This window comes from Solanum dulcamara, chromosome 5 (assembly GCF_947179165.1).
Source record: "Solanum dulcamara chromosome 5, daSolDulc1.2, whole genome shotgun sequence".
NCBI classification, from domain to species: Eukaryota; Viridiplantae; Streptophyta; class Magnoliopsida; order Solanales; family Solanaceae; genus Solanum; species Solanum dulcamara.
Genome location: NC_077241.1, coordinates 12,447,087 through 12,461,170, shown reverse-complemented (window position 1 = coordinate 12,461,170; position 14,084 = coordinate 12,447,087). Strand labels below are relative to the sequence as shown.

The 14,084-nt window shown below is 31.8% G+C and overlaps 1 protein-coding gene across 4 annotated transcripts; it reads left to right on the top strand.

Moving 5' to 3' along the window:
- Nucleotides 1-8,313: 8,313 nt before the first annotated feature.
- Nucleotides 8,314-14,084, top strand: LOC129889033 (glycolate oxidase 1-like). 4 transcript variants are annotated; one of them, XM_055964134.1, is made up of 12 exons: nt 8,314-8,407; nt 9,214-9,374; nt 9,515-9,639; nt 10,444-10,490; nt 10,590-10,667; nt 11,869-11,993; nt 12,123-12,189; nt 12,278-12,340; nt 12,427-12,496; nt 12,622-12,722; nt 13,350-13,454; nt 13,548-14,084. In XM_055964134.1, exons 2-12 carry the CDS (start codon nt 9,223-9,225, stop codon nt 13,731-13,733), a joined length of 1,119 nt encoding a protein of 372 aa, XP_055820109.1. In that variant the 5' UTR covers nt 8,314-8,407; nt 9,214-9,222; the 3' UTR covers nt 13,734-14,084. The 4 variants fall into 4 exon arrangements, with proteins under 4 accessions (XP_055820109.1, XP_055820110.1, XP_055820112.1 ...); XM_055964135.1 differs by having other exon boundaries at nt 9,211-9,374; XM_055964137.1 differs by lacking the exon at nt 8,314-8,407 and adding an exon at nt 8,488-8,508.

Genomic DNA, 14,084 nt, shown 5'->3' with positions numbered 1-14,084 from the left:
TACGATAAAACTATATGTAATATTAAACTTAAATGCAGATTTGTTATCAACTATATTTTCTGCAATTGTTGAAAATATTGTTCCACATTCAAAAGCTCTATAAACGCAACAATATTTAAACGTTGGGCCCGTGCTAGCATGCGCAATACTATTTAGTATATATATATATAGTTTTAATAAGAAGAAACATACATCACCACTCGTTATACGTTAATAACATTTTCACTAATCAACTACACACTATATGAAAGAACATTATGACATTACATATCAAACTAATACACAAAATAAGTTTTAACATCCTTCTACACTTCAATTGCTTTTGTTGTTTGTTGGTCTTTTTCAACAGACCCAAAATCACAACATTCGCTTGGTTGGAAAATTCCAGATCATACCAATCGAAAAACTTACAAGGAGTTCGAAATAATGATTGCATTACATAAAATCAAAATTAAAAAAATTACATAATACGCACTGAAAAGAAAAAAAATGAATAATACATACCCCATAGTGCCTACAACAGAGGAATCTACGTTCGGAGTTGTCATTTGTCCATGAAATTCTCACAATTGGAGGACTTCCACATGAACAAACAAGGCTCCTATTATAATTGATGAATTTAGCAATTGCAAAAGAAAAAAAGTGGGTTCTAAAAAATTTGAAAAGGGAGAGAAAAGCAAAGAAAAATGGATGAATAAATAGAAATGGTGGAGAAGAGAGAGAATGTTCTGAAAATGTATAAAAAAAAATAAAGAAAATTGGACATTTTAACGTTTTTTATAGTAAAAAAGCCTGTGATGTGGCAAAAATATTACTCACTCACGCGCCTGGTTGAGTTTGTACTCAATTTCTATGCCATGTGGACGCTGCAGGGGTACGCGATAGTTAAATAAACGAGTTCAGGGGGGTATTTAAAACGGGTTATAGTTTAGGTGTGCACTGAATAAAAAACCTCAAGTTCGGGGGGGTGGGGTGGGGGGGTCTTTAGCCATTCTGCCATTTTTGAATCAATTTTAGGATGAGTTTATCCTCTGTTTGAAGGAGGAATAACAATTCTAGAATAATTAATTCTGAAATAATTAATTTCCGGATAACTTTTTTCCAACCAAATGAACCTTAAAAGTGCAACTATAACAGACAAATCAAAATCTTACATAAAATCTAATAAACCTAACTGAGCATGCAATATTTCCAAAATAAAAACAATTACAAGATATGATAAATCAGTCTCAAACGGTTGTGTAGAATGTCCCTTAACAAGACTTAGATTTCTATCTTCTCCAACTTCATTCATGTTAGACTGCATACCAAACCTCATATTATTTTCTTTATTGGAAAATTATCTTTCCAACAAAAATAGTCGCATCCACCATTTATCTACAAATATTAACAAACAAAATTTCAATATTTAATTAAAATATGTAAGCTGTCTTTTTCTCTAAAAAGTAACACAATCTTACTTTCGACACTTTACAACCGAGAAATTACGATCCGAATGTGCAAATGTCCTTAATGTCTTGACCCTACAACAATCTTCGCACAAGTAAATATCAGGTTATATAAAAAAAAATTGACATTCTGGACTTCTTAAACATGGCTAGTCTTTCAACAAAGTACTTCCTCTATTTCATATTAAGTGAATTGTTGAATTTTTTTTTCCATAGTTCAAAATAAGTAAATTGTTCAAAGTTCAAGAAAACTGTTGAAAATTTCTTCTATTTTTGCCCCTCATTTACATTTTGTAGGTGATAACTTCAAGAGAGCTAATTGCTCATATTTATGATTTTAATTTGAATTATTAATATTTTTAAAAATAGTTTGAGAATAACTAAAAAGACAAAAGTGAAAAGTGATATTCAATTTATATTCTAAACTCTTTTTCTTAATGGATATGTATTGTCTTACAAATTCGCTTTATATGAAATAGAAGGAGCATGTAGGAAGATTAAAAATTTAAAGATTATTGAGATCAGTACTAGGGCAAAACAAAGTTTTTTATTTATTAAAAAGAAGATTGTTCTTATTTAATGACTCATATAACATATTAAATTAGTGCTGGTCATGACCAAGAAATCATTGATTACACTTGGTGGGTCGAGAATGTCCGACTCACAGTATATATGTCTATAGACCTTAACGGTTGTTAAGACCTGCTCCATTTATAGATATAGATAAAAAAAGGTAAAAATGTCTATTCACTATGTGAAGTTGAACAAAAATGTCTCACTTCATAATTTGGTTTAAATATATCCTTGTTGTTAATATTTTTAACCAAAAAATATTACATTCGCTAATAATTTGATCCAAAAATATCCGTATTAGTATTTTTAATGGGTCAAAAATACTCTTTTCCAAATGAATATATTATTTTTTTTCTTTTAAAATACATCTATTTCGAATAAAAATATTAACTTTAAAGAATCATATTTTGTTTCTTTTCTTTTAAAATCACTATAACTAATAAATAGGTAGAAAATAATCTCTTTCTTTTTCTTAATCTCATTTTATCAATTAAAATAGAATACATACGTGCATCATTAATTTCATTCGGATAATGATAAAAAAAACATTCTAATAAAACAAAAAAAAAATTGTATTTCTTAATTTTTTCGAATTGAAGTAGGATAAATATTTGCTAATAATAAAAATTATTATTAGGAAAAAAATGTGTTTAAATAAAATAAAATATTATCTTTACTTCAAAAAAAAGACATTTTTGACTCATTAAGTAATAATAAGAGTATTTTTGGATTAAATTATTGACAACAAAATCATTTTGAGACAATATTGAGTGAATGCATTATTGCTCAATTTCACATAATTCAAAGACATTTTTGACCCCCTTTCTTAAAATTAATCATTATTTTGATCAATTTTATTTTTTTACACATCATCATTTACCCATTTGGCCATAAATATTCCAAAATATATTTGAGAAAATTGACAAATCTTGTTTGGCCATACAACTTTTCATTATTTGGAAAATAAGTTAAATTTTCAAATACTAGGAAAAAATTAGTATTTGAGCCAAATTCTATTATCTGAGAACTTTTTAAAAAATTAAAATTAATCCAAATTTTTATATTTTATAAAAGGAAAATTTTCAGATATGAAAAACTTTTTAAGCATAATTACTCCATATGGTATAGTTTCCCTAATTACTTATAATGGCAAACATAAAATTTGTCATTATACAAATACTGTAGCAAATTATACAAAAGCTGTAGCGAATTATACAAATGTTATACCACGAATTATTTGTATACTGAAATATACAAACACTGGTATACATATATATTTGTATATCTGGCAAGTAAGATTGAGAGAGGGGAGGAGAGAGGCGAGCGAGATCAAGAGAGGGAGGAGAGAGGCGAGCGAGAAGCGAATTGTATATGTATATCTGTCGAATTGTATATGTATATTTTGTCAAAAAATTATATATATGTAATTGGTATACATATGTATTTGTATATCTGGCAAGCGAGATTGAGAGAGAGGAGGAGAGAGACGAGCGAGATCAAGAGAGGGAGGAGAGAGGTGAGCGAGATCGAGAAAGGGAGGAGAGAGGCAAGTGAGAGGAGAATTGTATATGTATATCTGTCGAATTGTATATGTATATTTGTCAGAAAAATTATATAATGGTAACTGATATAAATATATATTTGTATATCAGGCAAGCGAGATTTGTCATACTGCATAAATAGATAGCTATGTTTGCTGCGAGCCGTAATTATTTTTAAACTATACCCTAAATGCGTAATATAATAGTAAGGTTTACCATATCGCGCAATTTTCCCTTTATAAAAACACACACCATTTATAGTTTTAAACTGAATTTCAGTCTTAATTCTTTGTATAAAATTTATACATCTATATACATATCTTATCAATTTTTATCTGAATTTTCTTTTCGAAATCATTTTCAATTACAAATAGTAATAATAATTATTTTTAGGGATAATTATTGTTATACTCCAAAAAGGGAAACTATTTACTATTGGATACTATTACTTTCATCCCCAAAAAGGAGTTCGCGCGCGTCATCAAGAAAAAATCAACTAGTTCGCGTGCGTCATCAAGATAAAAACACTGCTATGAAAGACACTGCTCAATTAGTTCTTGATACCATCAGAGTATATATATACTCTGATAGTATTATGAAGGGAAAAACACTGCTTAATTATTTTTTGATACTATCATAATATATATATATACTTTGACAGTATCATGAAGGTATATATCAAGGTCTGAATAACACTGCAGTGAAAATAGATAACTGTCCTTGATACCTTCAGAGTATATATTTATATATTGTGCTGTTATCAAGAAGCAAAAAATAATTAATCACTGGATAAATTGTTCAATTATTTTTTGATACCATCAAAGTGTGTGTATATATATATGAAGAAAAAAACATACAGTAAAAACAATGGTCAATTATTTCTTGATACCATCATAGTATATATATACTCTGATAATATCATGAATGTCACGCGAAGACGAAAATGGGTCTTCTCATGCGAAAAAGGAGCGGGGAAGTACTATAATTACTTTGGGCCTTTGGTCCAATCAGTGGCAGAGCCACATAGACTTGAGGGGTGTCAACCGACACCCCTTCGTCAAAAAATTACACTGTTTAGTAAGGTAGAAATATTTTTTTATGTATTTATATTACATATTGACACCTCTTGACTTCTACGCGATTCTACTTCTTTAAATTTTGACACTCCTTAGTCAAAATTCTGGATTCGTCACTGGATCCAATTAGGGTAAATAAGTTGGGATAAGTTCAGTATAAGTAAATAATTTACTCCTTTGATCTATTTTGTGTAGTTTTTTTTTTTTTAAATAAATATAATATTTTTCTTTTGTTTTCTCCTAATTTTTTAAATAACTTGTCAAAAGTATTTAGAAATCTAAATCCAAACACTAGCTTAGATTTCAAATTCCACCAACTAATGCATGAATGATATTATATTAGATTAATGAACCAATCCGTGCGTACGTCTGTCAGCAGCCTTGACTGTAACTTAGGCATGTGAATGACAATATTCAATAAAAGAAATCAAATACGAATTGAATACTACCCATTTCTCGAGAATATACATATCAACTCTCTCCACGCAATCAAATAAGTAAACTTTACCTAAATCCCATAATGGAAAAGTCTAATTACTATACATCTCTCATTGTATCAAAATTACCCGATATCCCCTTTTTTTTCAACTTTTCTGATACATTAATTTTATATCTGATACATCAATTATCTAATGAGTAATTAATGAAGATCATCTATTTATGGATAATATCTTAATATAAGGGATGATTGGTTCTTTAAATCAATTACTAATCTAATTAATGGGATTAATTTGGTTAAAAAAATAACGATTGTGAAGTTGAAGATTCAAGCCAAAAAAACAGAACATAAATTCAAACCAACTTTGATTTCAATTTTTTTTCAGTTTTGGTGATACATAAGTTATGTATCTGATACATCAATTGTTAAAAAAATCAATTGTTATGTCCATGAAGATTCAAGCCAAAAAATAGAGCGTCGTCTCGAATGGAAAAAACAGAGCATCAATTCATACCGAATTTGATTTCAGTTATTTTTTCACTTTTGCTGATACATAAGTTATGTATCTGATACATAACTTTAGCTATAGAATAGTTAATGCACATCAGCTATTTATGGATGAAAGATTGGCTCTTTATATCAATTACTGATCTATTAAAGAAGGCGACAGTTATGTACGTGAATTTTAAAAATTAATGCATCGGAATCATTAAATATTGAGAAATGAGAATCTGATACATGTGCATGATGTATCATAATAAATAAAACTTGATTCATGTATCAGAATTCACAAAATGTGACACTTATTAATATTATACTCGATACAAGTTTGATACAGTAGAAATATAAAACATAAACTTTGATTTTATATTCGATTTTGACACCAGAGAAAAACATAGTAAATCTGATGTATGGAAATATTAAAACATATTAAATCTGATACATTACAGTTTATGTATCAGATACATTAAAAGAATCAGAATCACCTAAAATGTTTACTATAAAAAAAAACTACTGGACATCAATCAGTTCTCCTTGGTTTGGAGAGATGTCTCTCCTAGTTTTTTTTGGATCGTCGTTATCGCTAACATAACCATCCATGGCCTTCTGACAACAATATCTCCACCTATTGATGATTCAAAATCATCAAGAAAATTAGCCCTATATGCCGTTTCGAATCTCAATGGGTGGGACGGGATCTTTTTGATGACGTATTTCATTCCCTGCATTGACATAAAAATGGTTAAATACAACTTGAACTTTATACATAAATACGATGTATCATATGCATTAAAATATCTGATGCATGAGATGAGAATCTGATACATACAGAAGATGTATCAGAAACAATTATATATTATATTCTGATACATAAATGTAGAAGTATCAGAATCATTAAAACTTGAAACATCAAAAAATGACACTTACACATGATGTATCAGAAATAGTAAATCTCCAAAAAATTGCATTTGAAAAAAACATTATGTATCTGATACATAAATGTATATATATCAGAATCATTAAAACTTGAAAATAACAAATACTGAGACTTAAAGATGATGTATCAGAAATAATAATTCTCAAAAAATTGCATATGAAACAGACATTATGTATCTGATACATAAATGTAGATGTATCAGAATCATTAAACTTGAAATAACAGAAACTGGGACTTAAACATAATGTATCAGAAATAGTAAATCTCAAATAATTGCATTTGAAAAAGACATTATGTATCTGATACATAAATGATATGTATCAGCTTCGTTAAAACTTGAAACAACATAAAATGACACTTAAACATGATGTATCAGAAATAGAAAATCTCCAAAAAAATACATTTGAAAAAGACATTATGTATCTGATACATAAATGTATATGTATCAGAATCATTAAAAATTAAAACAACAGAAACTGACACTTAAATATGATGTATCAGAAATAGAAAATCTCCAAAAAAATACATTTGAAAAAGACATTATGTATCTGATACATAAATGTATATGTATCAGAATCATTAAAAATTAAAACAACAGAAACTGACACTTAAATATGATGTATCAGAAATATAAAATCTCCAAAAAAAATTCCTTTTAAAAATACATTATGAATCTGATACATAAATGATATGTATCAGAATCATTAAAACCTTCACAAAATTTTCATTCTAAAACAAAAAACTTAATTGAACACATACCTTTGGGAGATTAGGGCGTGTTGTAACCCCTTCAATCTTGTTGTCTATTTCTTTGGGTGCATGTTTAACTGTAGCTTTCGACTTCAATTTTCTCACGTAGCTTATTCATTACTGTTGGATCGTTACGATGTTTGGATCTAACTTCGTCGTAACCTTCTCAAGACGAATCAGAACCAGGAGAAACAAGAATTCGTTGATTTTTAGTGGACTGTTTGAGACCATGAACGGATTTCATTGAAGGTATGAGAAACAAAAACAGAAAGATTTACAGAAGAAAACAAATGATAAAAATTTAGAAGATTTTTCAAAGATTTTCAGAAGAAATCAAAATATACAAATTTTAGGAGAAATCAGATTGAATGAGGATGAAGTAAAATTCCATATAAGGAAAGATTGAAATATACCTTATTTGGAACCTTGAAATTGATTAACAGTTGAAAAGTAACAAATTAACTAGAGAAAATTAGGGCAAGAATAAAGGAATAGGCGGATGTATCAGAGAGGTATAGAGAGAGAAAGGAAAAAGAGGGAATTTGGAATTTTTTTGGTGTATATGAAAATAAAAGTAAATATATTAGGGAAATATGTGTAAAAGGGTAATTTTACCATCAAATAATCCCAATTGTTTTGTTTTGTCCAAACTTTTTATTTTTACTTATTGATTAGGAGCCCGTTTGGATGGGTTTAAAAAAAATAACTTTTATATATGAAGTGCTTTTAGAACTTTAAAGTGCTGAATGTTATTTTTATAAATAAGCAGTTGAGTGTTTGGATAAAAGTGTTTAAAAGAGGAAAATTATGTAAATTTTAGGGTTAAAAGAATAAAAAAGATAGTTTGGAAATTAAATTAAAATATAAGGGATATAAAAGTAATTTTCATGGTCAAAGAAAATGATTTTAAGCACTTAGAAAAAAAAAGTTAGGAATACTAACTTTTCATTTTTGACTGATTTAAGAATTTTCTGACTTAAAGTTAGCATTAGACAAACACGTTCAAAAGCTGAAAAGGAATTAAAGTCAATCCAAACGGGCTCTAGATAATAAACAAATACTCTACCTTGTAAAAACACCCTTCTAGGCCACCGTTTAGGAATTCCATGCACTAAGACAGAAGAAAAAAAGCCACCCCGCAGGTTCGTTCTTGTTTCTTTCCTTATTCTTTGCTAAGATTCTGCTGAGTTTGATTTGATTGATGACTGCTGTTTCATTAATTCCTTCTTGGGTCTGAAAAAAGGTATATGAATTTGATGGAATCTTGAGCAATCTTAGAATATTTATTTAATCTGCTTCTGTTTGTTGGATTGAAGTTTAGATTTTGACCTTTTGGTGCTCTGACCATAAACACTGAGAATGGTCTTGTCTGAATTTATTAGATTTCTCATGTTCAAGAACTCATTTTTAGCTTTCTGTTTTTGGAAGTGTCATCTGATCATCCTTCTTGGTAAAATAGTTGCAACACTACTAAAAAATTGCTATTTTCCCACTGAAAAATATTCAGTGGATAGTCCCATAAATATTCTGATTGAATCGTTGAGATAAGTGTTGGGATTTGAAATATATGAATGAAAAATGAAGAGTTGTGTCTTTTACGATGAGTTTGTGACTTTAGAGTTTATACTTTTTCGAAGGGTTGTGATTTTACAGAAAGGTTGTACTTTTTTGAAGGGTTTTAGCTTTTTCAAAGAAGGCACAATAAGAACATGTTCGCACTACCATTTGTTGTCTATAAACGGAGGAGTTTCTCTTATTTTTCAAGAGCGAATTTTCTGAACTTTTTGTTTTGCACAAACAAATTCTAGTGTACTTTACTGTCTTTGAGTGGTTCGCTAACATTGTGGTTTAGGTACCAATACACATGATTCTTTCTTGACTTTCCTGTCAAATGATTTAAATACCAGTCTTATTGATGTGAAATTGATTATGGTATTTGCTTCAGCAGACAGCACTAATGTTCCATAAAATGGAGAGCGTTACCAATGTCATGGAGTATGAGATCCTAGCAAAGGAGAGACTACCCAAAATGATATACGATTATTATGCCTCTGGTGCTGAGGACCAGTGGACACTCCAAGAGAATCGAAATGCTTTCTCTAGGATTTTGTAAGTATTTCTATAAACATACTGATACTGTTAATATTTTGTTGACTTGTTAACCTGAAGCATTTCGAATGTAAAAAGATAGCAAGTTTGAAAAGAATTTTCTTCTATAAGCCACTGAGATTTCCTCTTCTTCCAAATAGGTTTAGGCCCCGTATTCTTGTAGATGTAAGCAAAATTGATACAACCACAAGTGTCTTGGGATTTAAGATTTCAATGCCAATCATGGTTGCACCGACTGCAATGCAGAAAATGGCTCATCCCGAAGGTATCTTCTATTGCTTGTTTGAATTATGGCAAAGCGAGCTGTTGAGTTCCATCCATCGTTAGTGATTCTGTGTTTGTGATTTGGACATGCACGTATGAGACTAGAGTCTACTGTTCTTCATGTTCTTCCCTTCTTCTTCTTGAAGGGATGATTACTCATTGATACTAAAATGGTGTGCGTCAAGAAAGTTTGGACGGAATACATTGTTTGTTTGCGATGGGAAACACTCCTGAAAAGTCGGAATTTGAAATAGTTTTGCTTTGTTGTTTAGAGTATGGAATGCCGTTTTTCAGAATTACAAAGAGAAATGATTCCAAATTATAGCAAGTGTTTCACATCCTATCTTGTATCGTACAGTTGTGATCTCTGACTTAGCACATCTCTCGGAAAATATAGCAAGTGAGCTCCTTCTTTTAGAGTTTTGTTTGTTACAGAAACTCAAGAGGTTCACATCTTAAGCTTTAACTTGTTTGTTTTGTTTAATAGCTTTACGCTATAGGTAGAGAACTGTTTGAATGAGGTAGCTTCAGTTAGTAGCAAATGCAAAGCTAAATAACTCTAAACTTCAGATAAACTTGGGACATGGTTAATACTGCGAATTTTGAGATTGTAAGTGATACTTGGCTGGAATAGCAGCATGTTTTCTCTTATTTTCATTAGATGGCAGGAACTTTTTGTGCATATCTTCTTGGAGTGTGTGTGATTTGGTTCATTCAGATATCAGAAGTTTTTCAAATTGCTTAAGTGACAATAATCTTGTGGTAACCACCAACGCTTGTCTTAGAATCCAATACTTTGATGCAGGAGAATATGCAACAGCGAGAGCAACATCAGCTGCTGGTACCATCATGGTTTGGATTTCTATAACCCCCTTCTGTGCTTGTAGCCCTAAATTTCATTATTTACATGCATATCCCTGCTATCAACTGAAATTTAGTTGGTAATTTTAGACATTATCCTCATGGGGTACTTCCAGCGTAGAAGAGGTTGCTTCAACCGGACCAGGCATTCGCTTTTTCCAGCTCTATGTGAGTTTTTCTGTTCATTGTTCATATTAGCTCTTTTCTATTTTGTGAAGCATGGATTAAAAGGAGGAAGTGCTTCTTTTTTTTTTACTTCCAATGGATTTATATTCATATTACCGAAGCCAATCATGGATATGAACTAATATTGCTCCATCATGCAATTAAACACTGTGAGAAGAGAATAAGTAAGATAGGAAGTGTCTTAAGAATTGGTTCATTAATAGCATGCAGTAGTTTGTGCTACGTGAAATAAGGAAGTTCCCAAATTATAATGACATACTCGACTAATTGTTAAGAATATTCAATCAAAATATTCTTGGTGATTCTCTTGACTTTCAGCAAGTTCATTAAGAATTTTTCTATGCAATACTTTTAGTGATTCTCTCCACTTTCAACATGCTGCTTCAAATGTTAGGTAGTAAAGCAATGTAAGTCACAAATCAAAACTGGAAAGTCTAGTTGAGTATATCACAAAAAGTAGCTGTTGAAGAAGCATTCATTTGGCTAATATTTGTCTAAAAATACTTTTGGTTATAAATTCACTTGATGCTGCCATGACAAAATTTACTTGTGGTTCTGTGACACTAACTTGGTTGTGTTGAATCCATGAGAAGTGGCGGAACTTGAGGACTTGCGTGCCACTAGTTTGACTAGATGACGACATATAGGCTGCCAACTTGACCAAATCCTGACAAACCAGATTCGGCACTGACTAGGCGATGATTTGACAATGACATGACTGAACAATGGCGCAGTGTTCATTTTGCAATAAGGTGTCGCTGTCTGGATAAAAGTTAATTGATGACTTGGTGGGTCAGTTGGTACGAACAGAAAACATAAAAGATAATCTTCGAATTTGTCATTGGAGTGGGTAATTGGAAATATACCAGAATAGTAAAACGAGAATGGAAAAGATATTGGTCAGATGGGCAGCGTAAGTCCACCCTCCCGTATGCAGAATCTATCTAGATCTCTACCAAAATCGTAGAGGCTCTGATACTATATGAAAAGAGAAGAAATAAGAGAGTTTCTTATGAATTGGTTTTTAAGTCATTCTCTGTGTCTTTGCCAAATCCTTTGTCTTGCTTTTTCTGGTTAATTTCCTCATTCTTCTTTTTCCTCTGAGTCTATGTCTAATTATAACTACCAGAAATTTATGTGACAACTGAACCTGGAAACATTTAGGTTTTATTATGCATTTCAGGTGTATAAAGACAGGAATGTTGTTCTGCAACTTGTGAAAAGAGCGGAAAGGGCTGGTTTTAAGGCAATTGCTCTTACTGTGGATACGCCAAGACTTGGCCGTAGGGAAGCTGATATTAAGAACAGGTATTCGGCTCAAGTATTTATTTTGACAGTTCATGATCTGAAAATTCTGATTGTTTAATTTGGTCGTCAGCTAGTATTTTCCATAGGCAGAGTTGATTGTTATGGTGGTTTCCATTTGGCTTCTGACAGGTTTGTTTTGCCATCTCACCTGTCACTGAAGAACTTTGAAGGACTGGATCTTGGAAAGATAGATAAGGTAAATGATATTAAAATCTGGCATACGACTTAAGTTTTTAAGTTGTACAATTTTTGCTGACTGTTCACTTTGTTTGGTGACCCTGCAGACTGATGACTCTGGACTTGCTTCATATGTTGCCGGGCAAGTTGATCAGTCTCTAAGCTGGAAGGTATACTGCTGTTTTACTTCATCCCTGCAGGAATAATGGATGTATACTTTTTGTCATCTGAAAACTCTCTTGTTAAATATGGATAGGATGTGAAATGGCTTCAGACAATAACACACTTGCCAATCCTACTTAAGGGTGTATTAACTGCAGAAGATGGTATGCCAAAATAATTACGTGAACAGTCTGATTTTTCTTTTTCTTCTATTCACCTGCCTCTTTCTTTACCTCCAGTTTCTTCTGGTTGATTGCATTTAGTAATTTCCCTTTGTTGACAAGTTTAGCAAGGCTAGCTGTAGAATCTGGAGCAGCTGGAATTATTGTGTCTAACCATGGTGCTCGACAACTTGATTATGCTCCTGCAACAGTTATGGCCTTGGAAGAGGTTAGCTTACGAATTTATTCAAACTTTGATGCCTTTCTCCGTTCCAACATTAGTCGAATTACACTGCTCAACTGTAACTAAATTGATTCATATGACAGACCTTTTATATATTTTCTCCCCTTTCTTCTTTAATTTACCTCTCATCTATATAAGCCCGTAGATACTTCTCATCTCCACCAAGCTGTGCGTAGAAAAAAACGTAAAAGTTAAACTAATGATGCTTTTCTCTTGCTTCTCTCTGTGCTTGCTTCACTCCTCTCGTTAAAAATGGGGGGTTGGGGTGGGGGATAAAGGGAGGAGAAGGTAAATTGTGTACCAGGTGTGTGATTTTATTACTGGCTGTTTGTTCTTTTGCAAGTATCTATTGCTAATCAACTTGTTGAACCCTTAGACTGCCTCTTTTCTAGTCGTATTTGATCAAATCTTTGTTGTAATTTCCTATTCTTTATGACAAATATTTTGCTTCGTTTGAGCTGTTATCGCGTAATGCCACATGTAGGATGGCTGGGGCTTTTCCCCCACAACCTCTTTTAAAGAAGTGTCTGAGATCATAATCTCCAGAAGTGTTTCACATGAGATTATTTCTTGTTTTTGCTGATAAAATTTTCGCTCCTTAAAAACTTGCAGGTCGTGAAAGCAGTCCACGGAAGAATACCTGTTTTTCTTGACGGTGGAATTCGCCGTGGGACAGATGTCTTTAAAGCACTTGCTCTGGGAGCATCTGGTGTATTTGTAAGTAGAGTTATCACATTCTGTGTCACCAATTCTAGAGTGTACTTACATCAAAAAGGGACCAACTGACTATTTTGCTTGATACATATACAGATTGGAAGACCAGTTGTGTTTTCGTTGGCTGTTGATGGGGAGGCAGGCGTTAGGAAAGTACTTGAGATGCTTCATGATGAGTTTGAACTGACAATGGCCTTAAGTGGTTGTCGCTCAATCAAGGAAATTAGTCGTAGTCATATCACGACTCCTTGGGATTCCCCTCGCGTCACACCCCGGTTATAACCTGATTTCTCAACTTCTATCATATCCATACTTATTCAACAGTAAATGTTGCCCCTTATAAGAATGATGGCATCACTTCTTCGATGCAACTTGAAATTGCCTTGGAGCCAAATATTTGGTTCAGATTACAGCATCAAGAGTCTCTATTAGGCAATTCAATTTAAAATGTATCTGCCAAAATGCAAAGAGAGGGATGTGGTTTCTCTGCTTTTGCATAGTGGCCTCCAGTGGCGGAGCTAGGATTTTCAATAATGGAGTTTAAAATCTTCTTCTAGACACATGTACTGTACCGAAGGGGGTTCAACATTTAGTATTTATATATAAAAAATCATTTTTACCATGTATAAATAG

Coding starts and splice junctions, on each gene's coding strand:
- LOC129889033 (XM_055964134.1), top strand. CDS start 9,223: ATGTTCCATAAAATGGAGAGCGTTACCAATGTCATGGAGTATGAGATC. Junction 9,375..9,514: donor AATGCTTTCTCTAGGATTTT/GTAAGTATTTCT, acceptor TCTTCCAAATAG/GTTTAGGCCCCGTATTCTTG. Junction 9,640..10,443: donor GAAAATGGCTCATCCCGAAG/GTATCTTCTATT, acceptor ACTTTGATGCAG/GAGAATATGCAACAGCGAGA.